This window comes from Balaenoptera musculus, chromosome 11 (assembly GCF_009873245.2).
Source record: "Balaenoptera musculus isolate JJ_BM4_2016_0621 chromosome 11, mBalMus1.pri.v3, whole genome shotgun sequence".
In the NCBI taxonomy this organism is placed as follows: domain Eukaryota; kingdom Metazoa; phylum Chordata; class Mammalia; order Artiodactyla; family Balaenopteridae; genus Balaenoptera; species Balaenoptera musculus.
Genome location: NC_045795.1, coordinates 65,141,917 through 65,169,715, shown reverse-complemented (window position 1 = coordinate 65,169,715; position 27,799 = coordinate 65,141,917). Strand labels below are relative to the sequence as shown.

General features: G+C 43.7%; 1 protein-coding gene and 1 long non-coding RNA gene across 6 annotated transcripts in view; one reads left to right on the top strand and one right to left on the bottom strand.

Annotated features, from left to right (window-relative positions):
* Positions 1–1,986: 1,986 nt before the first annotated feature.
* On the bottom strand, positions 1,987–2,954 carry LOC118903257. The gene is made up of 3 exons (XR_005021758.1): positions 2,849–2,954; positions 2,643–2,722; positions 1,987–2,114 (listed from the first exon to the last, which is right to left on the bottom strand). It is a non-coding gene; the product is annotated as an uncharacterized LOC118903257 (long non-coding RNA).
* Positions 2,230–27,799, top strand: part of USP4 (ubiquitin specific peptidase 4) — a 45,816-nt gene continuing 20,246 nt past the window's right edge. For 2 of the 5 annotated variants that reach the window (XR_005021757.1, XM_036868104.1), the window contains exons 1-9: positions 2,322–2,474; positions 4,334–4,461; positions 7,848–7,978; positions 9,395–9,521; positions 10,149–10,294; positions 10,425–10,486; positions 24,432–24,572; positions 25,402–25,519; positions 27,379–27,552. Coding sequence is in view for 4 of the 5 variants with exons in the window: in XM_036868104.1 (XP_036723999.1) it covers positions 2,374–2,474; positions 4,334–4,461; positions 7,848–7,978; positions 9,395–9,521; positions 10,149–10,294; positions 10,425–10,486; positions 24,432–24,572; positions 25,402–25,519; positions 27,379–27,552 (1,128 nt within the window). In the remaining variant the exon portion in view is untranslated. Of the gene's footprint in view, positions 2,475–4,333; positions 4,462–7,847; positions 7,979–9,394; positions 9,522–10,148; positions 10,339–10,424; positions 10,487–24,431; positions 24,573–25,401; positions 25,520–27,378; positions 27,553–27,799 lie in introns of those variants that run through there. The other 3 variants (XM_036868101.1, XM_036868102.1, XM_036868105.1) reach the window with 3 other exon arrangements.

Here is a 27,799-nt window from a genome sequence, read left to right as displayed (position 1 = left end):
CATAATTAGTGTACTAATTTTACAGCTATTTAATAGCACTGAAGAGATCCAGGCTTAAAAAGATTTTCCAAAGTTTTCATTTTTATAATTAGGTTTTGTCCCCCTTTCTAGTGGTGCTGACGACTTGTCCTACTTCCTTAAGACTCTGACCCATGCCATAAATGGTATAGGAGAAACTGCTAAAAAAAGAAGAGGGAAGCAGACATTGTAATGTAGGTTCTGAAGTCATGTCAGTAACCCAACTTTCTTCTTCCATAAATAGGACTAAAGGCAGTGTTTCTCATTTGATAACATTTTTAACAATTTCAAAGAACTTTCACAGAAGGGCACTTGGGGTGCCAGGGTTGGCTCCCCAGATTTAGAATTATCACGTGATGGTAACTCTTACCTGCAGGGGATTAACTGCTATGTGGTTATTCAAGGCAGTTTTAATTCCAAATTACTTTCCCCTGCTATCTACCCAGCTGCCAAAAGGCCTCTGTTACCAGATGGTGTGATAGATGTCCCAGGAGTGCAAATTAATTTCAATTAGCCAAAACCCAACATAAAAATAGTAAATCTGTTCAAATGTCCTACCACAGCTTCACCAGGCCAGCTCTCTCTTCCACCCCCAACACTGAACATGGCTCATCTGTTTCTCCTCTCCTCCTTCATAGGCACCTTTCCAAAGGTTCCTAGTAGGTCTCTGGGCTGCACCACTGTAGGCATAAAGCACCCTCAGCTATTTCTCTCTGCTCTTCAACCTCCTACAATATCTGTGGGCCATTTAAGGCAGGACATATGTCCCTCCGGCCTCCCTTCTAGTTTTAGCTCTCAGGTCCTTTCAGTCTGTGCCCAGCTCAACTGGCCTAATCTTCACTCTTTGATCCTTCCTTGCTTGCTCCAGAAATTCTCTTTGACCCCTCTAGTCTCCTCTCCTTTAACATGCACCATCATTTCTATGCTTTCTTCACAATCACACTCGGGACTTCCCTGGTGGCGCAGTGGTTAAGAATCAGCCTGCCAATGCAGGGGACATGGGTTCGCTCCCTGGTCCGGGAAGATCCCACATGCCACGGAGCAACTAAGTCCGTGGGCCACAACTACTGAGCCTGCATGCCACAACTACTGAAGCCCATGTGTCTAGAGCCTGTGTTCTGCAACAATAGAAGCCAACGCAATGAGAAGCCCATGCACCTCAACGAAGTGTAGCCCCTGCTCTCCGCAACTAGAGAACGCCTGCACACAGCAATGAAAACCCAACGCAGCCAAAAAAAAAAAATCACACTCAAAAGGTACTTAAGTCAAAGGCTCCCTTTCACAGCTTGGGGTCTAGTCTTTGGTTCATACCCTGTAACGGTGCTTATCACGCACTTCTTGGCGCTGGGGCTATTTGTGGAAGATCCCCTCTCCTCTGTTAGATCGTACAAGGGCAGGTACTGGGTCTTATTTATTTTTCTCTGAGGGCGGGAACTGCTAGACTCACATAGGCCAGCTGCCTGGTCTCTTCCTTGCTCTGGGCGTACTTCCCCCTCCAGGAGGAGGGCTGTGTTTTTTGTATGCAGGGTCGAGTGGGAAACATACGGTGTTCCAGGGCACTGTATCTTGCTGCAAAACGAATCAGCAGCCTGGACATCTAATGTGGAGAATACACCTAGTCCTCTCCTCCCACCCCCATTGCTATCGCCCCTCTGTGGCTGCCTGCCTCCCTGACAAAGTAAGCAGCTAGCTCAGTGGAGGGCTTGTGGAATTCAGCCTGGGCCAGGTGATTCTGGCTTCCAGACGGACACGATTGCTAATGACTAGGCCACACCGTCGAGTCCCGGTCCCAAAGCGCTGGTGCACCTGGCACTCTCCAAAATCCCTGTAGGGTGTCCCGGACAGGGACCTGGAGCCCACGTTTGGGCAGCTAAAGACTTGCTTAAGGTCTCTGCTGAAAGTGGACTGGCCGGAGTGAAAACAAGAAAATCTAGTTCCAGGGCTCCTCGCACCTGGCGCTGCGTTTATTTAAGACCAGGATAACACCGCTGGCCGGAAGGGGGTGCCGGAAGGGTCGTAGGGCCTGCGGTCTGACTCCTTGAGATCGCCGGGCTGGACAGGAAAAGGGGTGCCAGACGGCCACCAGGCGGCGAGACCTACCGGGCGGAGGAAGCAGCGGCTTCATCTCCGCGCCGCCTCCTCTTCCGGCCCCCCTCCCCGCTCCACCGCGCACGGGCTGGAGAGGGGCGGCGCGTCGTGGGTGTTGGAAAGGCAGAGGCTGGCAGGCGCTGCGGGCCGCGACGAAGGGAGGGGCTTGGGCGTGCGCACATGCGTGCGTGCGTGCGTGGGCGCGGACCGCAGCACGCTGTGCGCGAGGCGGATGTCCGGGCCGGCAGGGCCGGGGACACGGACGAGATGGCGGAAGGCGGGGGCTGCCGTGAGCGACCGGATGCGGAGACCCAGAAATCCGAGCTCGGGGCCTTGATGAGGACCACGCTCCAACGAGGGGCGCAGTGGTGAGCGCCGGGCCCGCCTTTCCGCCCCACAGGGCCAGGGGCCGGCGCTCGGACTCTCAGGTCCGGCCCCTCTTTCCCGGCTTGGGCAGGGGCCAGGTGGGGGCGATGTTAGTGATCTTGAGAGAGTGGCTTCACCCCCACCCTTTAGGGGAGGGAGCCCTAGATTACCTCTGGGAAAGCGTGGGTGGAGCTGAGGGTCGTCCCGGTCCATTCGGAGCCCCAGGGGGCGGATCCGGCGGAGGCTAGGGCTACGGGGTGGACAGAAGCGGAACGCTCACGGGGACCTTCAGGTTGAGGAGAGTCCTTTACCTTTGAGGACTCGCTTTGTTACTTTGGGCGAAGGTGTCCACACCTCACAGACCCTGATTCCTTACCATTAAAACCAGGGTAGCGATATTTGGCGCTCCTTCCTTCAGTTGGTTGAGGCGTAGATCCGAAGTAGATACTTGTAACTTGTAAACTGCCGAACAGACGTGAAGGTCAGAGGCTGAACAAATGTCTGAGAGCCCCAGGTTATTTTGGTAGCAGATGTCAAAAATAATTGTGGCGGCAGCATTTCGGAGTGGGAGAGGCGGGTAGCGTAGAGCCTAACTAAAAAGAGGATTAAAAGACCAGGATTTAGAAGAGCAAGTCTGAGTCAGGAAGTTTTTCTTAATAAATTGTCTAGTAGAAGGGACAGAACTTCCACTAGTGAAGAGATTCCTGGGTGGTATTATTGTGTGGGAGCAGAAAACTGGGGCTTGTCTTTGCATTGAATATGATTGATCAACCCTCTTTAAGAAACTATGGTAGTGGTGATAATGCCCCTTATAGTGACAGAGGAATTGAGCAGGGAAGGGAAGCACTGAGATTAGGAAGAATTCAGTCTTTACAGTGTTCTTGAGCTAGCCAGGCTGTCTGTGAAAGGCAGGGCAGGCAGAAGTACTTTTAGATGATATCCTGAGTAGTGGTGGCACATGAAAAATACTCAGCAGAAGCAGAGGAAGTTTCACATAGACTAAAATCACACACTAAAAGTGTTTGGAGGGGAAAGAGCATTTTAGAGATTTGGTTATACTTATGGATCCTTGTGGCCTTGGGGAAGCTGCCTGATCTCCTCTGAAGTGTGTTGGTTGTAAAATTTGAAGGACTCACCAATATAATTGTTGTGCTTTGTTCCCCTACAGAGGTTTTCCCCTCCTTCTGTCTTAATTGTAAAACAGCATGGTGATACTTCTAAAATATAACCAGATCAACTTAATGCTTTTTTGACAAGATAAACACGCCAAGACAATATTATATGTATATATGTGTGTGTCTATATGTATACATGTGTACATGTATGTGTGTGTGTATATATATATATATATACACACACACACATATATATATACACACACAAACACATTTTTTGATATCTTGTTTGGTCCTCAAAGGAAAACTGAAGTGTGTGATGTTATTATCTCATTTTTAGAAAGAAAATTGTTTTACTGCTGTTCACATCAAGCAAAGCAGTGTAACCAAACTGTCTGCCTGGACAAGGACCTCTACAAAGATCATTATGAAATTAATGACATGGTCATTAGCAAACAAGGTTTTCCCCATAGAAAGAATTTCTTTAAACAAGCATTTTGAAGCCAGTCATTTCCTTCCTTTCATTTATGGATTCTTTCAACAATCATTTCACTTAATGGATGCCTGCCTTGGGCCAGGCTCACTGTGCCATGCAGGGCCTGGTCCTGCTCCTGCTCTTGAAAGTGTGTTTTTTAGTGGGGGTTGCTTGCTCCCCAAGTGGGAGGACCATAAAAAAATTGAGGGAGCAGCTGCAGAAACTTACAAGCTCAACTTGTCTGGTACAGTAAATTTTTGTCTGTCTCTAGGTATCTTATTGACAGCCGGTGGTTCAAGCAGTGGAAGAAGTATGTGGGCTTCGACAGCTGGGATATGTACAGTGTGGGTGAACATAATCTGTTTCCTGGCCCGATAGATAACTCCGGACTCTTTTCAGGTGCAGTATCCTGTTGCTTATCTAACTGAAATGTCCACCTGGGTCGTGACCTGAGGTCATGTTTATCTGTAACATGGATATTGTGAACCTGACTTTCCTACTGTGAGGGGATAGAAACAAGTGTCCTTGACTTGTGTCTATAGCAGAAGTCTATGCAGACCCTCATGGAGAAGTTAAGCTGCTTTTTTTTCCCTAAATTAACTGCTCTTGGTAAGAGTGTGCTTCTAGCATTTTAAATTTCTGTCTGCCTGTCTCTCTTTTTCAAATTAGTTCTGCTAGAGATTTCAGATTTTAGATTAGTGTATTGAATGGAAAGAAATAGGATATCATTTTGAAATGGCATCTGGAATCTGAAATTTGGGAACCAGAATTTTCTGTGTTGCCTTTGCAGTGAAACAAATTGTAGACCTGTCAACATTCATCAAGCATTCCTGTGATGGCCGTGTTTGTCATAGAAGTAGTGTAAGGGGAGGTGGAAGGTTAGTAGAGTTATGATCACAGTCAGCTCCCAATGGAAGAAATGACTGAAAAAGTGATGTATGACACACCTGAGCTTGGCTTGCACCTTTAGATGCACAGAAATGGCAATTGGCCTTTCCTAGGCTTTGTTCTGCCTGGCTTTAGACTCCCTTGCAACCAGGACAGAGGTGATCTGTTGCCTGGGCCCACAATCAGGGCAGCAGGAAGGCAGACAGTGCATGAGGCTTTTGAGGCTTGATTCAAGTACATAACACTACCTGGGTGTTTTTAAAAATGAGCAGTGAAAAAAAAAAAAAAAAAAAAAAGCAGTGCTTCAGCATACACCGTGTTTTAGGGGAGGTCTGAATGACAATAATGTCATAGGCTTTGTTTACTGATGTAAGTCAGATGGTGGCAGTATACCATGAAGTTACTCCAAAGGATAATTGCATTGTGTTTGCACTTTGTCGTTTTCCCTCTTTTTTTTTGAGAAGGAGAATTCTTAAGGCTTTTAATAGTATTGGTGATGAGAACGCTAGAGCTGGAGGGACCCTCTGAAGTAATTTTGCCTGACCTTCAGCTAAGGACAAGCATTCCTTCTGCGGTCTTCCAATTTGATGTCACCTGGCTTAGGCTCAAAACATTTGTTGTGTGCTTGGGAAGTGAGAAGTACATTCCGTTCAGACCCTGGAACACTGACAGTGTGGGAATGGTCTATCTCTGGCCCAGTCTGGCTGCCTTCCTCCTAGGGTCATGGAATGACCCTAGAATGGGGAATGACCTAGAAGGGGCTCTTGAACATGTAGGGAGGAGGGGGTAGGGCAACTTGCTAATGTTGTCTGCAGAGCACCCCTCTCTTATTTCCACCTGTGCCCCTGCTGTATATTTGGAATCCCAATGCTTAGACCAAACTGTGCTCTCCTTTTTTGTCTTTATTTGCCTCTGTTGGAGAAATTTGCAGAGCCTAAATCCTTTTTGTAAAACTCATGTGTGATTTTTAGCACACTGCCCTTAGACTGATCCAGTTTTAAGTGAAAATAGTGAACTGCATTGAAAATTCCAGTTAAGTTCCTGTGTTTGCCCTATAGTGTCATAAGAATGACATTTTGAGAAAATTGTCACTGAGCCCCAGAGGAGAAAGCCTTGTAAGAATTGATGTACTTGGGGTTGATGATGCTAAAAGCTCTCGGTTCCTTTCCCACATTTTAAGGTTTCTGGCTGCCGTTTGGCACAGTATGCGTGGCCAGGTCTGCATAGTGCTTAGTGTTAGAAATGAAGGTGTATGTCTCCAAGTAAGACACGTGAATAACCTTTATGAGTTTTAATTTGCAGATCAGAGAAAACCTTGGAGTTTAGGTGTCAGTTTTTTTCAGAAGCTCTTGTTTCAAGTAGACTGATAAGTACTACCCCTGTGCCATCCTTCTGTTGCTGAATAGAAAAGGGGTGGTCGATCAGTATTAATCATGCCAGAGCTGGTGTGGAAGGTGGTTGGCTTATCAGTGAGAAGGAGCCACTTTTTTTTTTTTTCTTTTAAATTATGGTGAAATACACATAAAATTTACCATCTGCATATTTTTAAGTGTTCAGTAGTGTAAAGTATATTCACATTGTTGCACAACCCATCTCCAGAACTTTTTTATCTTACAAAACTGAAACTCCATACTCATTAAACAGTATTTCCAGTCTCCTTCCCCCCCAAGCCCCTGGCAACCACCATTCTACTTTCTGTCTCTGTGTCTGACTATTCTAGGTACCTAATGTAAGTGGAATCATACAGTATTTGTTTTTCTGTGACTGGCTTATTTCATTTAGCATAATGTCCTCAAGGTTTATCATCCATGTTAACGGCATGTCAGAATTCCTTTTTTTTAAAGGCTGAATGATATCCCACTGTGTGTATATACCACATTTTGTATTTCCATTCATCCTTCTCACCTTGGTATTCCTGTTCTCCAAGGCTGTTTAGTTCCTTTCCTTTTTCCTTGGAAATGAAAAAGGCAGAGGTGGATCAGATCTGAAACTCGCCCTGAGGAAGGGCAGAAGACCTCATGGGGTAGGGTGTAAACTGGTGGGAGAGGTGATAGGAAGCCCTGGTCACCTTGTGCATGCTGTTTTTGTTTTTTGTTTTTAACATTGTCTGCCTTGAATTACAGATGAGTTGCACCATTGTGGGTACTTTTTGCTTCCCCGGCTTCATGGTTTCATTTGTCTGGCGGAGAATAGTGGCTTCCACTACTGCGGGAGTGGGTGTAGATGGGCACAGGCTTAGCAGGGAGGCTTCCTTGATGGGAGATGATTAGTCTTCCCTTGATCCAGTCCCTTGGTCCTCCATTGAGAGAGTATGTTTCAGACCATGGATGTCCTTTTCTGACTCACAGTCATGTTGCCTCCGTGTGGGGTGTAAGATGGATGCTTAGCATGTTAAAGGTGTTCTCCCTCCACATGGCTGGTGTCCAGCTGAGTTTTCACTTGGAGTGTTGAAAACTAAGAATGCTGAATGACTCTTGGTAAAATAAATTTAACTTCAATGGTTTGTTTGTTTGCTTTCTTAGTAAATCTTTCAAAGGAAGATGATATCTGACCTTAAAATGCAGTTTCACTAAGCAGAATATTACGTTAAATATTCATAGTAAACAATTTTAATTGTGGAATCTGGAAGCACTTTGAAAGTGTAAATTGGAGTTTTTCTCTTTTCTCTTTCATTCTCCCTCCAACTATGGAAGAAATACAAGTTCCTCATAAGATGTTCAGAAAGCATGACTAAAGACTCCAGGTCTGCTCTGTGTTATGGCCAGTGACAGAATTTTGGAATTTTGTACTTGTTCCTATAAATGCTTTTCGTGTTTCTGAAAAGTACATAAGAATCATGTAAAACAGACATTTCTGGGGAGAAGAGCAGTGAGCTATGTGCTGTTTTCCTTTTTCAGATCCTGAGAGTCAGACCTTGAAAGAACATTTAATTGACGAATTGGACTATGTATTGGTCCCAGCCGAGGCCTGGAATAAGTTACTAAACTGGTATGGCTGTGTAGAAGGCCAGCGGCCCATTGTCAGAAAAGTGAGTACATGAATTGTTACACCTGCTGGTCAGTGTCTGTGAGTGCTCCCTGACACTGACTGGTATTGGTTTCCTGGGGTACTGGCCATACCTAAGAAGTTGAGTGGAGGCCTCCAGACATCACAGCTGCCCAGTGGCTTGGGATATGTCCAGCGGTGCAGTGAGAGCACATTCTGGAAGGTTCTATGAGAGAAAGTTCACTTGGAGTCATATGGATATACAGTAATGTACTGCTTCTTGTTTAACTTAACCTTTCTGATATTGCTTTTCCCCCTGTGCGTTTTTGTTTGTTTGTTTGTTTTTTGTTTATTTTTGGCTATGTTGGGTCTTCATTGCCGCGCGTGGGCTTTTCTCTAGTTGCGGTGAGCGGGGGCTACTCTTCATTGAGGTGCGCGGGCTTCTCATTGTGGTGGCTTCTCTTGTTGTGGAGCACAGGCTCTAGGCGTGTGGGCTTCAGTAGTTGTGGCTCGCGGGCTCAGTAGTTGTGGTGTACAGGCTTAGTTGCTCCGTGGCATGTGGGAATCTTCCTGGACCAGGGATCGAACCCGTGTCCCCTGCATTGGCAGGCAGATTCTTAACCACTGCCCCACCCACGAAGTCCCTCCCCCTGTGCTTAAGAATCTCTGGTCACACTGTTGAGTACCTCGGAAAACAGGTGTTTATATCCGAGAGAACAGTCTCTTGAGGGAAGGCAGGCCCTGGGAGAAACTCAGATTGTTAGCCCCTCTGGTAGACAGGACTGGTGAGAATACCACCAGCCTGATTCCCACAGTTGTTTGCTTATCCCACTGGATGGGGACATTACAGGAGTCCACATGACTGTTGATATGTAGGCATTGGGTAAATTTCTTACTCTGCCTGGTGTTTAGTTTCCCTTCTTAGCAGAGTAGGAAAGGGCTGCAGTCCTGAGGCCAAGCTCCTAAGAGTTGCTCTTCAGGGCCAGAACTACCTTCTTTCTCCAGCTTGAAACCTGGGACTCCAAGAGGGGTTAGGTATCAAATGGTTAGGGGCATGCCGGCCTCCCGCAGATGTCCGCTCCTGCCCACAGTCCTGCCATGTGGCGAGCGTGCTGCCAAGGGCTTTAACTGTATTCTCTAGGCCTCTAATTCTGCAGACCCTGCAAGGGAGGCATCATGATCCCTACTAAGAGATGAACAATGACTTTCCTGTTGTGCACTGTTGTTGCCAGCTCTGGTTCCATCCAGGTGCTCTTGGTTGGCCCTAATGAGTGGAAGTAAGGTTTTTAAACTAGGACAGATGCCAGTGGCTTTAAAAATCTGTACTTCTGACCCCCCGATCACTTAGGGAAACTGATTATCATGTGAATTCTGCCTTTTGCCACTGATGAGACATGTTGCTTCCAAGACTGCCCTGGTGTGGAACCGCTGCTCCTTCACCCGTGCCTCTTGTTCACAGGTTGTAGAGCATGGCCTGTTTGTCAAGCACTGCAAGGTAGAGGTGTATTTGCTGGAATTGAAGCTTTGTGAGAACAGTGACCCCACCAATGTGCTGAGTTGCCATTTCAGCAAGGCAGACACCATCGGTGAGTAGCTGGGCTGGAGTTCCAGGTATCCAGTGAGAGTGCAGGGCATTGTGACTAATGAGAGGGAAGCTGGGGCACCCTCTTCAGACTTGTTACCCAGATAATCTCGGGTTGTGGTTACCAGTCCTGACCTGGGAGCCTGCTCCCCAGGGTATTCTTGTGGACAGCTAAGCCTGGGAATCATATTGTATAAAACACTGGGCATGATCTCTGCCCACTTAACATATGGTAATAAGGGCGAAAAAATGCAGATTCAGAGAGATTAATGTCACTTATTCAGAAATCTCAGTGAGAAAACAGCAAAGCTAGCATTTGAAACCAAATCTGTCTTTAACTCCAAAGATAAGTTTTCTGACTTTTCCATGTTGCTTCTGTGCTAAAAATGGGGACCCACATCATTAAAGAATGGGAAGCATAGGGACAATTTTTGGTTGTATGAGTGCAAGAGGATGCCCATGGAAGATGTTTGCCTTAGGAGTCACCAAGGGGCTGAGGTCGGTCAGAAGTTTTGATCCAGAGCATCCAGTGACCATCTGAAAAGGACGGAGGATGAGCATTAGCTTGCCATGGCTGTTGCTGGCCTTGCTTCTGGAGAAAGCCCTGAGTGATGTTTCTGCCTGTCCCCAGCAACCATTGAGAAGGAAATGCGGAAGCTGTTCAACATCCCTGCGGACCGTGAGACACGGCTGTGGAACAAATACATGAGCAACACCTACGACCAGTTGAGCAAGCTAGACAACACTGTGCAGGATGCTGGGCTGTACCAGGGTCAGGTAGGAGGGCCCAAGGCATGCCCCAGCAGACAGCTCTGCCCAGGGTGTGTGAACAGGTATCTTTTGGTTCTGAGCATGTCAACAGTGAGATGGTTTGCACATTCCTAATATGGTTTCCCCTTTCACTCAGGTGCTAGTAATTGAGCCCCAAAATGAAGATGGCACGTGGCCAAGGCAGACCCTGCAGTCAAAGTAAGTGGACTTTTTCTCCCTGCAGCTGGGCACACAGGTGTAAGAGAGACACTATTTCCTAAGGCAGTTACTTGTGCTAAGAAAATAAAATTCTAAATCAGATGAAAACATATTCGATTATGTATCCGGAGTCTATAATCCTGGCTTTTGGTAAGCAGCATGCTGGGCACCCATCTCAGGGGAAGCTGTCAGGTGTGTGAACAAGGCAGTGAGCCTCTGCTTGTTGAGAATGAAAGGAGAAGAGAAGGGGCCAGGATCTGGGCCAGAATCTGCTCTGCCAAGAGGTGGCTTTGTCTCTGTCAAGGGCATTTATTTTCTCCACCTATAGTTAGAGGCTTTGATGGAAGAGAAGAGGGCTCAGGCATGGGGTCTTGCATGACTTAAAGGTAATAGTTTGATGCCATCCCACTCTTTACCCAGGGGCCTGTTTCTCATTGTTGTCCTTGTCATTCGCTGGGGGAATTACTCTGCTCCTTAACTGGGGCTCCAGGCACCTGTGTCTCAGGAGATGTTCATGTGTGGTGTGAAGTTAATGCATGTTCTGCGAAGGAGACAGAAGTGTTGAATTTTTCTTATGGTATAAGATGGGGGAATCATGTCTGTGTTCCAGTAGTTAATGGGGACAGTGTTGGTCTTTGCTTTCTTCCCTCAGTCAGACCCTGAACCGTGACTGTTTTGTAGTAATGGGCTCTTAGCTCTTTTGAAAATTATGAAAGCTCTGAGCTCTCTCTCAAGAAACATGCAGGAAGACGCAACATTTTGCCAATAATCTCAAGGGTTTTACAGGCACCCTGAAGCCTAGCCATGGACTTCAGTTTAAGAAACTCTGGTCACCAGTTCCTGAGAAGATGACAAAATAGCTATGGTAGGCAGAATAATGATCATGTCCCTCCCCAGAGTCCATGTCCTAATCCCCAGAACCTGTAAATATGTTAGGTTACATGGCAAAAGGGACTTTGCTGATGTGATTAAGGATCTTGAGATGGGGAGATTATCCTGGATTATCTGGGTAGGCCCAGTATAATCATGAGGGTCCTTATAAATGAAAGAGGGAGACAGGAGAGTCAGATGTGAGGGCAGAAGCAGAGTCAGAGTGGTGAAGTGTGAGAAAGACTTGACTGGCCATGAGCCAGGGAAGGTGGGCAGCCTCTAGAAGTCCCTAGAGCCCCCACCAAGGAACACAGCTCTGCCCACACCTTTTTTTTTTTTTTTTTTTTTTAAATTTTTATTTATTTTATGTATATATGTATGTATGTATTGGCTGCGTCGGGTCTTCCTTGCTGCGCGCGGGCTTTCTCTAGTTGTGGCGAGCGGGGGCTACTCTTCGTTGTGGTGCGCAGGCTTCTCATTGCGGTGGCTTCTTTTGTTGCGGAGCACGCGCTCTAGGCGCACAGGCTTCAGTAGTTGTGGCGCGTGGGCTCAGTAGTTGTGGCTCGTGGGCTCTAGAGTGCAGGCTCAGCAGTTGTGGCGCACGGGCTTAGTTGCTCCGCGGCATGTGGGATCTTCCTGGACCAGGGCTCCACCCCGTGTCCCCTGCATTGGCAGGTGGATTCTCAACCACTGCGCCACCAGGGAAGCCCGAGTGGATGACTTTTAAATTCAGGACTGTTCTAAAAGAGTGGAAAGGCAAGCCACAGAGTGAGAAAGGTATTTGCAATATGTATGTCTGACAGATTGTTTATATCCAGAATTTCAAAGAAACCCCTTAATGTCAGTAAGAAAAAGTCAGACACCCCTTCTAGAAAAAAGGGCAAGAAAACCTATAACAGTCACTTTAAGAAAGAGGCTACCGGACTTCCCTGGTGGCACAGTGGTTAAGAATCTGCCAGCCAATGCAGGGGACACGGGTTCGAGCCCTGGTCCGGGAAGATCCCACATGCCGCGGAGCAGCTGAGCCTGTGCGCCACAACTACTGAGCCTGCACTCTAGAGCTGGCAAGCCACAACTACTGAGCCCTCATGCCATAACTACTGAAGCCCGTGCACCTAGAGCCCATGCTCTGCAAAAAGAGAAGCCACCGCAATGAGAAGGCTGCACACTGCAACAAAGAGTAGCCCCACTCTCTGCAACTAGAGAAAGCCCACATGCAGCAACGAAGACCCAACACAGCCAAAAATAAATAAATTAAAATAAATTAAAAAAAAAAAGAGGCTACCGTGTGGCTAGTGAGCATATGGGGAGGTGCTCAACCTCAGCAGTCATCCAGAAATGGCAAATTAAAACCATAATGCAGTGCTTCTGCACATCCCCCAGAATGGTTATATGAAAAAGACAGTGTCAAGTGTTGTAGAGGTGTTGGACCCTGCTGATGGGGCATATAAACTGGTATAGTGACTTTAGAAGGTTTAGCAAAAAGTACTAAATGACGAATTGTGTGCATATTCTACAACCCAGCAATCCACTCTTAGGCATACAGAAATACATCTCACATTCACTTAAAGATACATTCAAAGATGTTCACAACAGCACAGATTGTCATAGTCACAAACTGGAGCTAACCCAAATGTCCACCAAAAATAGAATGGATAGATAAATTGTGGTGTATGCACGCAATAGAATTCTCTCCAGCCACAGCAACATTGAGTCTCATAAACCATGTGAATGAGAGAAGCCAGACACAAAACGTGGCATACTGTTTGAGTCCCTTGATATAAAGCTTAAGAACAGGCAAAACTGATCTATGGGTGTCAAGGTCATGATAGAGGTTAGCTTAGGGAAGAATCATGACTGAAGGGAGCATGAGGAAGACACCTGGGGGGTGGTGCTGTCCTGTTTTTTGGTCTGAGGGTACTGGTTATATAGGGGTATTCGCTTGGTGAGAATGTCTTGATTCTTTTTTTTGGCTGTGCCATGCCTCTTTTGGGATTTTATTTCCCCAACCAGGGATTGAACCCAGGCCATGGCTATGAAATCGCCAAGTCCTAACCACTGGACCACCAGGCAATTCCCAGGAATGTCTTGATTTTTGTACTGTCATAATGTATATATTTCTCTATGTAATATACTTCAATAAAAAGTTTAAAAAAAGTTTAGTAATAGTAAGAAGAAAAGTTTAAGAAAGCAGCCTTTATCAATAACACAATCCAGAAGTAAATACTGGGTAATTCCAACATGGAAGACAGGTGAGGAGACAGGAAGCAGTACAGAGAGATGAGAATGTCCTGAACTACTTTTGCAGGGAAATGTAGTTAATAAGTTGAAGTAATTGATGGGGAAAAATAAAAACAGTTATAGATCCTAGTAAGTTAGTGGAGTAACTACCAGAAATACAAAAGTAGAATTTACATCTTTTATGTAACATGTTGTATTGATTAGGAAAGCTTTGGTGGCAATGAAGAAAGACCTGAAAATTAGCATGTCGAGCAACGTACATGGTTATATCTTTCCAAAAAGAATTTCTGAGGTGGGCAGTTCAATGCTGCTGTTATTAGAAATCCAGCTGTTTTGTCATGTTGCTCTACTGTGCGAGGCTTCAACTTTAAAGGTGGTCAACTCAGGGTCCATGATGACCGCTGGAGCTGAACCAATCATACCTGCATTCAAGTAGCTGAGGAGGAATCAGGAAGAAGGACATGCCCCTTCCTTTTAAAGAGATTTCCCAGAAATCACATAGAAAATCTGCCTTTACATCTCTTTGGCCAATTATATGACCACACCTGGCTTCAAAGGAGGCTGGGAAATGTCTTTTAGCAGTTGGAAGGGCTCTAACTAAAACTTGGGATTTGTAAACTAAAGAAGAACGGAAGAATAACCATTGGGAGGTGAAAGGGAAAAAAAAAAAACCTTTCCTTTTTTTAAAAAAATTTTTAAATTTAATTTATTTTTTTATATAGCAGGTTCTTATTAGTTTATCTATTTTATACATATTAGTGTATACATGTCAATCCCAATCTCCCAATTCATCCCACCACCACCACCACTACCCCCGCCACTTTCCCTCCTTGGTGTTCATACGTTTGTTCTCTACATCTGTGTGTCTATTTCTGCCCTGCATACCAGTTCATCTATACCATTTTTCTAGTTTCCATATATGTGTGTTAATATATGATATTTGTTTTTCTCTTTCTGACTTACTTCACTCTGTATGACAGTCTCTAGATCCATGCACGTCTCTATAAATGACCCAATTTCGTTCCTTTTTATGGCTGAGTAATATTCCATTGTATATATGTACCATGTTGTCTTTATCCATTCGTCTGTCGATGGGCATTTAGGTTGCTTCCATGACCTGGGTATTGTAAATAGTGCTGCAGTGAACATTGGGGTGCATGTGTCTTACTTACTTACTTATTTATTTATTTTTATTTTTATTTTTATTTTTGGCTGCATTGGGTGTTTGTTGCTGCGCGCGGGCTTTTCTCTAGTTGTGGCGAGCAGAGGCTACTCTTCCTTGTGGTGTGTGGGCTTCTCATTGGGTGGCTGCTCTTGTTGCAGAGCACAGGCTCTAGGCGCACGGGCTTCAGTAGTTGTGGCACTCAGGCTCAGTAGTTGTGTCTTGCGGGCTCTAGAACGCAGGCTCAGTAGCTGTGGTGCATGGGCTTAGTTGCTCCGCGGCATGTGGAATCTTCCCGGACCAGGGCTCGAACCTGTGTCCCCTGCATTGGCAGGTGGATTCTTAACCACTGCGCCACCAGGGAAGCCCATGCATCTGTCTTTTTAAATTACGGTTTTCTCTGGGTATATGCCCAGTAGTGGGATTGCTGGGTCATATGGTAATTCTATTTTTAGTTTTTTAAAGAACCTCCATACTGTTCTCCATAGTGGCTGTATCAATTTACATTCCCACCAACAGAGCAAGAGGGTCCCATTTTCTCCACACCCTCTCCAGCATTTGTTGTTTGTAGATTTTCTGATGATGCCCATTCTGACTTGTGTGAGGTGATACCTCATTGTAGTTTTGATTTGCATTTCTCTAATAATTAGTGATGTTGAGCAGCTTTTCATGTGCTTCTTGGCCATCTATAAGTCTTCTTTGGAGAAATGTCTGTTTAGGTCTTCTGACCATTTTTGGATTGGGTTCTTTGTTTTTTTAATATTGAGCTGCATGAACTTATATATTTTGGAGATTAATCCTTTGTCGGTCTATTCATTTGCAAATATTTTCTCCCATTCTGAGGGTTGTCTTTTCGTCTTGTTTGTAGTTTCCTTTGCTTTGCAAAAGCTTTGAAGTTTCATTAGGTCCCATTTGTTTATTTTTGTTTTTATTTCCATTACTCTAGGAGGTGGATCAAAAAAGATCTTGCTGTGATTTATGTCAAAGAATGTTCTTCCTATGTTTTCCTCTAAGAGTTTTATAGTGTCCGGTCTTACATTTAGGTCTCTAATACATTTTGAGTTTATTTTTGCATATGGTGTTAGGGAGTGTTCTAATTTCATTCTTTTACATGTAGCTGTCCAGTTTTCCCAGCACCACTTATTGAAGAGACTGTCTTTTCTCCATTGTATGTCCTTGCCTACTTTGTCATAGATTAGTTGACCATAGGTGCATGGGTTTATCTCTGGGCTTTGTATGCTGTTCCATTGATCTATATTTCTGTTTTTGGACCAGTACCATATTGTCTTGATTACTGTAGCTTTGTAGTATCGTCTGAAGTCAGGAAGTCTGATCCTTCAGCTCCTTTTTTTTCCCTCAAGACTGCTTTGGCTATTCGGGGTCTATTGTGTCTCCATACAAATTTTAAGATTTTTTTGTTCTAGTTCTGTAAAAAATGCCACTGGTAATTTGATAGGGATCACATTGAATCTGTAAATTGCTTTGGGTAGTATAGTCATTTTCACAATATTGATTCTTCCAATCCAAGAACATGGTATATCTCTCCATCTGTTTGTGTCATCTCTGACTTCTTTCATCAGTGTCTTCTAGTTTTCTGAGTACAGGTCTTTTACCTCCTTAGGTAGGTTTATTCCTAGGTATTTTATTCTTTTTGTTGCAATGGTGAATGGGATTGTTTCCTTAATTTCTCTTTCTGACCTTTCGTTGTTAGTGTATAGGAATGCAAGAGATTTCTGTGCATTAATTTTGTATCCTGCAACTTTACCAAATTCATTGATTAGATCTAGTAGTTTTCTGGTGGCATCTTTAGAATTCTCTGTGTATAGTATCATGTCATCTGCAAACAGTGACAGTTTTACTTCTTCTTTTCCAGTTTGTATTCCTTTTATTTCTTTGTTTTCTCTGATTGCCATGGCTAGGACTTCCAAAACTGTGTTGAATAATAGTGGCGAGAGTGGACATCCTTGTCTTGTTCCTGATCTTAGAGGAAATGCTTTCAGTTTTTCACCATTGAGAATGATGTTTGCTGTGGGTTTGTCATATATGGGCTTTATGATGTTGAGGTAGGTTCCCTCTGTGCCCACTTTCTGGAGAGTTTTTATCATAAATAGTTGTTGAATTTTGTCAAAAGCTTTTTCTGCATCTATTGAGATGACTATATGGTTTTTATTCATCAATTTGTTAATATGGTGTATCACATTGATTGATTTGCGTATATTGAAGAATCCTTGCGTCCCTGGGATAAATCCTACTTGATCATGGTGTATGATCCTTTTATTGTGTTGTTGGATTCTGGTTGCTAATGTTTTGTTGAGGATTTTTGCATCTATATTCATCAGTGATATTGGTCTGTAATTTTCTTTTTTTGTAGTGTCTTTGTCTGGTTTTGGTGACCTCATAGAATGGGTTTGAGAGTGTTGCTTCCTCTGCAATTTTTTGGAAGTTTGAGAAGGATGGGTGTTAGCTCTTCTTTAAATGTTTGATAGAATTCACCTGTGAAGCCATCTGGTCCTGGACTTTTGTTTGTTGGAAGATTTTTAATCACAGTTTCAATTTCATTACTTGTGATTGGTCTGTTCATATTTTCTATTTCTTCCTGGTTCAGTCTTGGAATTTCATTTTCAGTATCATTACTTGTGATTGGTCTGTTCATATTTTCTATTTCTTCCTGGTTCAGTCTTGGAAGGTTATACCTTTCTAAGAATTTGTCCATTTCTTTCAGGTTGTCCATTTTATTGGCATAGAGTTGCTTGTAGTAGTCTCTTAGGATGCTTTGTATTTCTGCAGTGTCCGTTGTAACTTCTCCTTTTTCATTTTTAATTTTATTGATTTGAGTCCTCTCCCTCTTTTTCTTAATGAGTCTGGCTAAAGGTTTATCAGTTTTGTTTATGTTCTCAAAGAACCAGCTTTTAGTTTTATTGATCTTTGCTATTGTTTTCTTTGTTTCTGTTTCATTTATTTCTGCTCTGATCTTTATGATTTCTTTCCTTCTACTAACTTTGGGTTTTGTTTGTTCTTCTTTCTCTTGTTCCTTTAGGTGTAAGGTTAGATTGTTTATTTGAGATTTTTCTTGTTTCTTGAGGTAGGCTTGTATTGCTATAAACTTCCCTCTTAGAACTGCTTTTGCTGCATCCCATAGGTTTTGGATCGTCGTGTTTTTGTTGTCATTTGTCTCTAGGTATTTTTTGATTTCCTCTTTGATTTCTTCAGTGATCTCTTGGTTATTTAGTAATGTATTGTTTAGCCTCCATGTCTTTGCGTTTTTTACGTTTTTTTCCCCGTAATTTGTTTCTAAGCTCATAGCGGTGTGGTCGGAAAAGATATGATTTCAATTTTCTTAAATTTACCGAGGCTTGATTTGTGACCCAATATATGATATATCCTGGAGAATGTTCTATGCACACTTGAGAAGAAAGTGTAGGACTTCCCTGGTGGTGCAGTGGTTAAGAATCCGCCTGCCAATGCAGGGGACACAGGTTCGAGCTCTGGTCTGGGTAGATCCCACATGCTGCGGAGAAACTAAACCTGTGTACCACAGCTATTGAGCCTGCGCTCTAGAGCTTGCGAGCCACAGCTACTGAGCCCGTGTGCCACAACTACTGAAGCCTGTGTGCCTGGAGCCCGTGCTCTGCAACATGAGAAGCCCCCGCTCGCCACAACTAGAGACAGCCCATGCAGAGCAATGAAGACCCAACACAGCTAAATAAATAAATAAATAAATAAATAAATTTATTTTAAAAACCCCAAAACTTAGCCTTAAAGAAATTTTTTTTTTTTTAAAGAGATTGGAGTTTATTTTTTTTTATTTATTTATTTTTGGCTGTGTTGGGTCTTCGTTTCTGTGTGAGGGCTTTCTCTAGTTGCGGCAAGTGGGGGCCACTCTTCATTGCAGTGCGCGGGCTTCTCACTATCGCGGCCTCTCTTGTTGCGGAGCACAAGCTCCAGAAGCGCAGGCTCAGTAGTTGTGGCTCACGGGCCCAGTTGCTCCGTGGCATGTGGGATCTTCCTAGACCAGGGCTCAAACCCGTGTCCCCTGTATTGGCAGGCAGATTCTCAACCACTGCACCACCAGGGAAGCCCCAAGAAATTTTTTAAAAAAAGTGTAATCTGCTGTTTTGGGATGGAATGTCCTATAAATATCAATTAAATCTATCTGCTCTATTGTGTCATTTAAAGCTTGTGTTTCCTTATTAATTCTATGTCTGGATGATCTGTCCATTGGTGTAAGTGAGGTGTTAAAGTCCCCCACTATTATTGTGTTACTGTCGATTTCGTCTTTCATAGCTGTTAGCAGTTCCCTTATGTATTGAAATGCTCCTATGTTGGGAGCATATATATTTATAATTGTTATATCTTTTTCTTGGATTGATCCCTTGATCATTATGTAGTGTCCTTCCTTGTCTCTTGTAACATTCTTTATTTTAAAGTCTGTTTTATCTGATATGAGTATTGCTACTCCAGCTCTCTTTTGATTTCCATTTGCATGGAATATCTTTTTCCATCCCCTCGCTTTCAGTCTGTATGTGTCCCTAGGTCTGAAGTGGGTCTCTTGCAGACAGCATATATATGGGTCTTGTTTTTGTATCCATTCAGCAAGCCTGTGTCTTTTGGCTGGAACATTTAATCCATTCACATTTAAGGTAATTATCGATATGTATGTTCCTATTACCATTTTCTTTCTTTTGTTTTTTAAATGATATTTTATTTATTTATTTAATTTATTTTTGGCTACTTTGGGTCTTCGTTGCAGTGCACGGGCTTTCTCTAGTTGCAGCGAGCAGGGGCTACTCTTCGTTGCAAAGCATGGGCTCTAGGTGTGTGGGCGCAATAGTTGTGGCTTGCAGGCTCAGTAGTTGTGGCTCACGGGCTCAGTAGTTGTGGCTCGCGGGCTCTAGAGCACAGGCTCAGTAGTTGTGGCACACGGGCCCAGGTGCTCCACAGCATGAGAGATCTTCCTGGACCAGGGCTCAAACCCGTGTCCCCTGCATTGGCAGGTGGATTCTTAACCACTGTGCCACCAGGGAAGCCCCTTACCATTTTCTTAATTGTTATCGGCTTGTTTTTGTAGGTCCTTTTCTTCTCTTGTGTTTCCCACTTAGAGAAGTTCCTTTAACATTTGTTGTAGAGCTGGTTTGGTGGTGCTGAATTCTCTTAGCTTTTGCTTGTCTGTAAAGCTTTTGATTTCTCCGTCGAATCTGAATGAGATCCTTGCCAGTTAGATTAATCTTGGCTGTAGGTTCTTCCCTTTCATAGCTTTAAATATATCATGCCATTCCCTTCTGGCTTGTAGAGTTTCTGCTGAGAAATCAGCTGTTAACCTTATGGGAGTTCCCTTGTATGTTATTTGTCATTTTTCCCTTGTTGCTTTCAGTAATTTTTCTTTGTCTTTAATTTTTGTCAGTTTGATTACTATGTGTCTTGGCGTGTTTCTCCTTGGGTTTATCCTGCCTGGGACTCTCTGCACTTCCTGGACTTGGGTGGCTATTTCCTTTCCCATGTTAGGGAAGTTTTCAACTATAATCTCTTCAAATATTTTCTCTGGTCCTTTCTCTCTCTCTTCTCCTTCTGGGACCCCTGTAATGCAAATGTTGTTGCATTTAATGTTTTCCTAGAGGTCTCTTAGGCTGTCTTCATTTCTTTTCATTCTTTTTTCTTTATTCTGTTACGTGGCAGTGAATTCCACCATTCTGTCTTCCAGGTCACTTATCCGTTCTTCTGCCTTAGTTATTCCGCTGTTGATTCCTTCTAGTGTATTTTTCATTTCAGTTATTGTAATATTCATTTCTGTTTGTTTGTTCTTTAATCCTTCTAGGTCTTTGATAAACATTTCTTGCATCTTCTTGATCTTTGCTTCTGTTCTTTTTCCGAGGTTCTGGATCATCTTCACTATCAGTATTCTGAATTCTTTTTCTGGAAGGTTGCCTATCTCCACTTCATTTAGTTGTTTTTCTATGGTTTTATCTTGTTCCTTCATCTGGTACAAAGTCCTCTGGCTTTTCATTTTGTCTATCTGTGAATGTGGTTTTCCTTCCGCGCTGCAACAAAGACCCAACACAGCCAAAAATAAAAGCAAATAAATAAAAAAATTAAAAATAAAATAAATAAATAAAATAAAAAAGGGAAACTCAGGTGGAAGGCAAGAAAGAAGGGAAAAAACAACTGAAAAGTATGGTTATTAGAAAATAAGGGAGATTGAATTAAGTCCAGCTATAACAGTAATTAGAATAACTGTAGATGGGTTCAACTCATTAAAAAGACAAGCTCTCAAATCCGACTTTCTGTTTTTTAAACCAGCCCTGTTCAGTAGTACGTTGTCTGTCAAAGACGACACACGATAAAATTGAGGGAATGGGAAAGTACATCAAGTGAGTATGTCATCCAGGGAAAGACAATGATTGGCTTAATCCTTTTTTTTTTTAACCCACTTGTAGAATCAATTTTACATATATCCTGGCAGGAGGACAACATAATGAAATTGTTTTCATTCAGCTCCTTTATTCACTAGTGAGAGCCACCTGGTAAACTCTGAGCATTTTCAGATGGTTTTTTCCTTCCTGTGGATTGCTCCAGCCTCTGTGTTAGTGCTTCCAAGGTTCTCTATAGATCTGGCCTCATTTTTTCTGTTTCTCGAACTCTTTATTTTTTTTTTTTTATAACTTTATTTATTTAATTTTGGCTTCGTCGGGTCTTCGTTGTTGCTCACGGGCTTTCTCTAGTTGCGGTGAGCGGGGGCTACTCTTTGTTGCGGTGCAGGGGCTACTCTTTGTTGTAGTGCACCGGCTTCTCATTGCAGTGGCTTCTCTTGTTGTGGAGCACGGGCTCTAGGCATGCGGGCTTCAGTAGTTGTGGCACGTGAGCTCTAGAGTGCAGGCTCAGTAGTTGTGGCGCACAGGCTTAGTTGCTCCACGGCATGTGAGATCTTCCTGGACCAGGGGTCAAACCCGTGTCCCCTGCATTGGCAGGCAGATTCTCAACCACTGAGCCACCAGGGAAGCCCCTCTCTAACTCTTTAATTCTCTCTAACTTTACTTGCCTTATGTCTATAAGGCCTGGTTAGCTCTGCACCACGGTCCCCTTTAAAGGCTGCTTGCCCAGAGCTGGAAGAAGCCAGTGTTCCTGAAATAGAGATTTGAGTTACATGCATGTGAGGGTTAACATTGTTGGTGGACGGGGCGATCACAGCTTAGGATGTTGTGAAGGCAGTGAGAATTCTGGCTAAGAGTTGATTGTTGTCCTAATGATAATGCCAGATGCTGGCCTCTGAATACCTGAAGTCAGAGGGTGGGCTTAAAGAATGGACTCATCCTCAGAGTGGCATTTGGCCTGGAGAACATCTGAGAGGCAAGCAGAGAGCAATGGAGCAAGGAGGGCAGGCATGAATATGTTACAGAGACTCAGCCATAGGTCAGGGCATGTTTTCGTTGTGATGATAATGACTGGACATGCCTAGGATCAGGAAATATCTCAGTAGAAAGGTGCCAGGAGACCAGAGGCTTAACCAGAGTATCTTTTAGGAGCAGAGGGATCCTTATTTGGAGATGTAACCTCTGTTTTCAGAAAGTTTGTTGCATGAGACTCGGTCACATTTGAGAGTGAGGTCTTGCTTCACGTCAGGCGTTTCCTACCGTTGCCTACTTCCCGGCTTGCAGTGCCCTAGGGTGTGCTGTGAAGTTGCCTGGTGACAAGTGACAAGTGCCCAAGCGTTTCTCAGTTACAAGTCACTTCTGTACAGAGGTCTTGCTTTTTGATTTGTCTGTCAAAGGTAGAGTAAAAAAACAAACAAAAACTTTGTATTATATAAGTTTTCAAGCATATAAAAAATATCCTTATGTAATCACTGTTGGATTTCTTTTTGACCGAATTTACTCTGAAAACTACTGGCAGTATTTTCTAGAACATTTTAAACGAATGTCAAATAAAATTTTTCTTTTTTCTTTTTTTTGTTTTTTTAAATTTATTTTTTTGGCCACTCCGTGTGGCCTGCAGGATCCCAATTTGCTGACCAGGGATCAAACCCACGCCCTTGGCAGTGAAGGTGCAGAGTCCTAACCACTGGACCACAGGGAATTCCCTGTTTTCTTTCATTTCAACCAGAATGTTGTCTGTTTAAGTTGATAGGTCTTGGATATGTGTAGTGGCTTTATATGGATTTTTGCCCTTTTAAGTTCAGGGAATAAAATAAGTTACCAGTGAACAGTTACTAAAAAAGGGAGTGTTAAGCCATGTGCCTTGAGGTACTGTATGTCAGAAATTGAATTTCGCTATCTTGTGGTATCTCCAGACCTGAGATAACTGAGTCTGCCATATCAGACCAGTCTTGGGTAGTGACTTTCCTGCCTGCATAGGAGGCTGGGCATACCGGCATCACAGTAGACAGGCCTCAAGTGTATGCTTAAGTCACCTGTGTGGCAGAAGAGAGTGCCCTTGGCTCTGACAAGCCTTACTTAAGGAGCTGCCTGAGTTCTTGGACTCCTTTGCAGCTGAGATGAGGCTCAGTGAAGCAGATGCTCTTCAAGATTAGAGAAGGTGCGTTTCCTTATGGGTGGGTGAGAGGCTGGGGAGCCCTCTTTCCCCCTCCCTTGCTGTGACCGCAGAATGTGAAGGAGAACTCAGTTCCTGACGCCCATTTAGGCCCCTGGATAGTTCCCTGACATCTGCCTACAGTGTGGGTACAGGATCACTCATGTTTGTTGCCACGTCCCACTGTCTTCTCAAGGGGAACCCTGGTTAACATCGGATCACATGAGGTTGGGCACTCTGCAGGGACAATGCATCTTAATTATTTTCTCTTTTCTAAAAATAACCCCAAATCTAGAAGGAAAATCACAGTTGTACATACTTGAAACAATGCAGACAGCTCCTATATGAATTTTAGTAGAAAATACGATAAAATTGATATAAGTTTTTTTTGGAGGGGAGCCGCACCATGCGGCATGTGGGATCTTAGTTCCCCAACCAGGGATCAAACCCTTGCCCCCTGCAGTGGAAGCGCGGGATCTTAACCACTGGACCGACAGGGAAGTCCCGTTTGATATCAATTTAAGATTTGGGGCAATTAGCCCTTGAATTAATTAATCTGAAAGTAGGAATAAATCTAAAATAAGATGCTATGAAAAATATTGAAACATGAGTTTGAAACAGAGGTTATTCACATTTGGTAAATTTAAGGAAACAAAAGGAATTTCCTCAAATAGCACAGTGAAACTAAATTGCCATTTTCCTATTGTTATACTTAATAGCCACCTGTTTAATCTGGGTCAGGTACTTTGGGGGAAATTCATCTCTTATTACCATTTTTCTTTGTCTTTCACTGGTAGCTCTTAAAATTTAGGGAAACTTATCATTTGTAAATCAAACTAGGATGCCCTGAAGATCAACCTTGTGTTTTATCCTGAAAGATAAAACATATACTAAAACATATATAAAACATTTCATATACTGAAAGATTCAGTATATGACCATGTGGATGAATGAGACAGGAAGATCAATTAATTTCTTTACTCTCACTTAAATAAAATTTGTCTTGAATTAGCATGAAAATGGGCTTTTTGCAATTAATTTTAAATAACTGAGTATGGAGAACATTTATTTCTTGAGAAGAGACCTAAGGCATTAAATAGGGCTTGCTTTTTGCAAAATGTCAGTAGCATTGTTTCTGCTTCTCTCTCCCAGATCAAGCACTGCGCCTAGCAGAAATTTTACTACCTCTCCAACATCATCAGCAAGTCCCTATTCCTCAGTATCTGCCTCTCCCATTTCAAATGGTGATAGCACTAACACCTCTGGGATGCACAGTTCCGGTATCAGCAGGGGGTAAGAGCAGGTCCTTTCACTTTGCTTCCCTTCCCTCTGAGTCCTTTCCCAGGCCGTACCTGGACAGCTCCTCTGCTGCTACACTAAGCATAGTGGGATTAGGGCTCCCCATGGGAACATGCTGCATGTGGTTTCTTGCTCCATTTCATACCCACAGTAAATTGTGCCTCCTAGTTCTGATGTACATTGCTTTTCTTCCTGCGAGCTGGTGTTTTCCCTACAGCCTAAGTCAGTTGGTGGTCATGGGGGTCACTGCATTTGTCTGTGAAGGAATGGGCTGGCTGTCTGGCAGAATAGCTATGCGGGGATGATTGTTGGCTGTGGGAGGACCCTGCCTGTTTCCCCTCTGCATGGCTGTGATCCTTTCTCCGAGTGTTTCAGGAGCACCTGCCATATAGCACGGACAGGGTGGAAGAGGAAGGTCAGGTGAGAGAGAGAGTGCATGCACACTCAGGCACAGTCAAGACTGAGTGTGGCCTGGTGGGTGGTGGCAGGTGCAAGCTTTGATCTTGGTAACCAGTGTTCTTCCCCGAAGTCACCTGGCAGTTAGCCTTCTGGAGGGATACAAAATTAGCATTTGCCAAAGCCTGAGAGCAAAGGATTCAAACAGCATTTCTCCCCTTAAGGATGTGCTCACCACCCGTTATCATGTCAAATCAAGGCAGGGGGTTGGGGGAGCTGGAGGGCTGGGGAGGGGAGTAAAGAGACCTTGTATCACGGGGTTATTATCAAGTGAGAATTCTAGAGGCCCCGGCGGAGCCCTAAAAGGCATCCTGAGGGCATGTGAGCAGCACTCACTTTTATTGCTGATGTGGGTTATGTTTTCCAGTGGATCTGGCTTTTCTGCTTCGTATAATTGTCAGGAGTCCCCATCAACTCATGTACAACCTGGGCTCTGTGGACTTGGAAACCTGGGGAACACCTGCTTCATGAACTCCGCCTTGCAGGTAGGGGGCAGAGCTGCCATCTCAGTAACACTGTGTCTTCACAGTACTTGAGGCTCAGGTGGGAGCGGCCTCTAAGGTGTTGGGAGGATCCTCTCCCAGGGGTCCCTAACGACCCTTTGTTAGTACTTCAGGGATCCCTGCCAAGGCATGTCCCACTGGGTAGTACAGAATGGCCTCCTCAGTGTTCCTGGCCTCAAAATGTCTTCTTAATCAGTTCTAGGTTTGGTTTTACAGTAAAAGTATGTTGAATTTTGTTGACCATTAGGGAATGATCTCAGAAAGTACTGGAATACTTGCCTGGTTGGTCTCTAATGGGATGAGAACTCACAGTAGCTGGTACTAAGCCAAATTATTCCTGCTTGAAGTTGACCATCTTTTCACCAGCGAGCTGTCTCACCTCATGCCCCTGCTTGGAGAAAATCCTAAAATCCTCCCTTTGAAACCTCATTTATTCATCCATCAAATATTTTTTGGGCACATACTATGTGATGGTACTGTTTTGGGCATGGGCTGGAGTTAGGGTCCAACTACAAAGTTAGGAGGGCACAGTCCTTAATACTGCCTTCACTTCTGACGCCAGCTGCAAGTTTGGGGCTCCCTAAGACCACCCTCAGTTTTGTTAATTTGCTAGAAAGACTTGTAGACTCACTTAAAAGTAATTATACTCACAGTTATGGTATGTTATAGGGAAAGGATACAGATTTAAAATTAGGCAAGGTTAAGAAGGGAGTAGGGCAGAGTCTAGGAGGGTTCTCAGTGCAAAGCTTCTGTTGCCCTCTTCCTGTGGAGTCAGGATGCTTTACTTTCCTGGCATTGATGTGTAACAGTAGGCATGGAACATTGCCAGGTGTGAAAACTCACTTGAGTTTTGGTGTCCAGAATTTTTATTGGGGCTTTATTATATGGCATGACTGATTGGTTGCCCAGTGGTTAAAGAGAAAATTCTTGTGAATTGGTGAATGTATTCAAAGATTTAAGGCAGAAATACCAGTCATGCCTATCTTCTTTCAGCACCCCAAATCATTTTACAAGGCAGGATACTCTGATACCAAAATATGACAAGGAATTTCTAAAAAGAAAAATTTTAGACTATTGTATCTCATAACCGTAGACACAAATAATGTAGATAAAATTTTAGCAAATCAAAATCAATGATATCTAAATAAAAGTGGTAACACATAACAAGTAGATGTGGTTTGTGCTAGGAAAACCAGGTTGGTTTAACACTTGAAAAATTAATCAGTCTTTTAACATAGTAACAGAATGAAGGAGAAAACCATGTGATCATCTCTATAGATGTAGGATAACTCATTTGGTAAAATCCAATACCCACCTTCATTTTTTAATTTAAGGAGTTAAAATTAATATACACAGGTACGGTATTATTTATTGTTTTCTCTAATTATCCTGATTTTCCCACCCATAGTGTTTTGGCTCTAGTAAAACATTTTGCCTTCGGCTTACTTATATTTTGCCTTCTCATGAAATAGTGGAATGTCTCAGTCACTTCCAATAAAAAAAAAAATATCATCTTAAAATTATTATCTTCCACTGAACAGAAAATTACTGTGTGTCAGGCATTTGGGATATACAGCTTTTGCCCTCAGAGAGCTTGTCTCAGAAACAGTTCTTAGGCAGTAAGTGTGAGCTCCTTCCAAAACAGTGTCCCTGGGAGGCTAGTCACAGTGTGGCCACCAGCCTCTGGGAAGCTGTGCCTTACTGTTATGAGCCCTTCAGAGAATCTGCTGAGCGCTTCATTTTGTTGGCATGACCTTCACTGGTCGTTTAGAACTGGGTTTATCTTGTGTCTCTGTGTGCTCTCCAGAAGCGGTGTAAGCTGTGATCGTGTTCTCTTTCAGTGCTTAAGCAACACTGCACCACTGACCGACTACTTTCTCAAAGATGAGTATGAGGCTGAAATCAACAGGGACAACCCTCTGGGAATGAAAGGGGAAATTGCAGAGGCCTATGCAGAGCTCATTAAGCAGATGTGGTCTGGAAGGGATGCTCATGTGGCACCTCGCATGTTCAAAGTAGGTTGACGTATATACTTCCTTTTTCCTATTTTAGGGAGAGTGGTTTCGTGTTGTAATGAAGCATTCCTTTACTGCATTTTGGGATTAAGATGGGCTCTGAGGCTAAAAGCACTACATGATCAGATCCTTCTTTTCTGTTCAGTCATTTAGCACACACTTAAGTGACTCAGCCCCCACCTCTGGGCCGAGGATACTTCAGATAATCATTTGTATTGTAAGCTGCTTGTTCAGAATGCTGTATTCT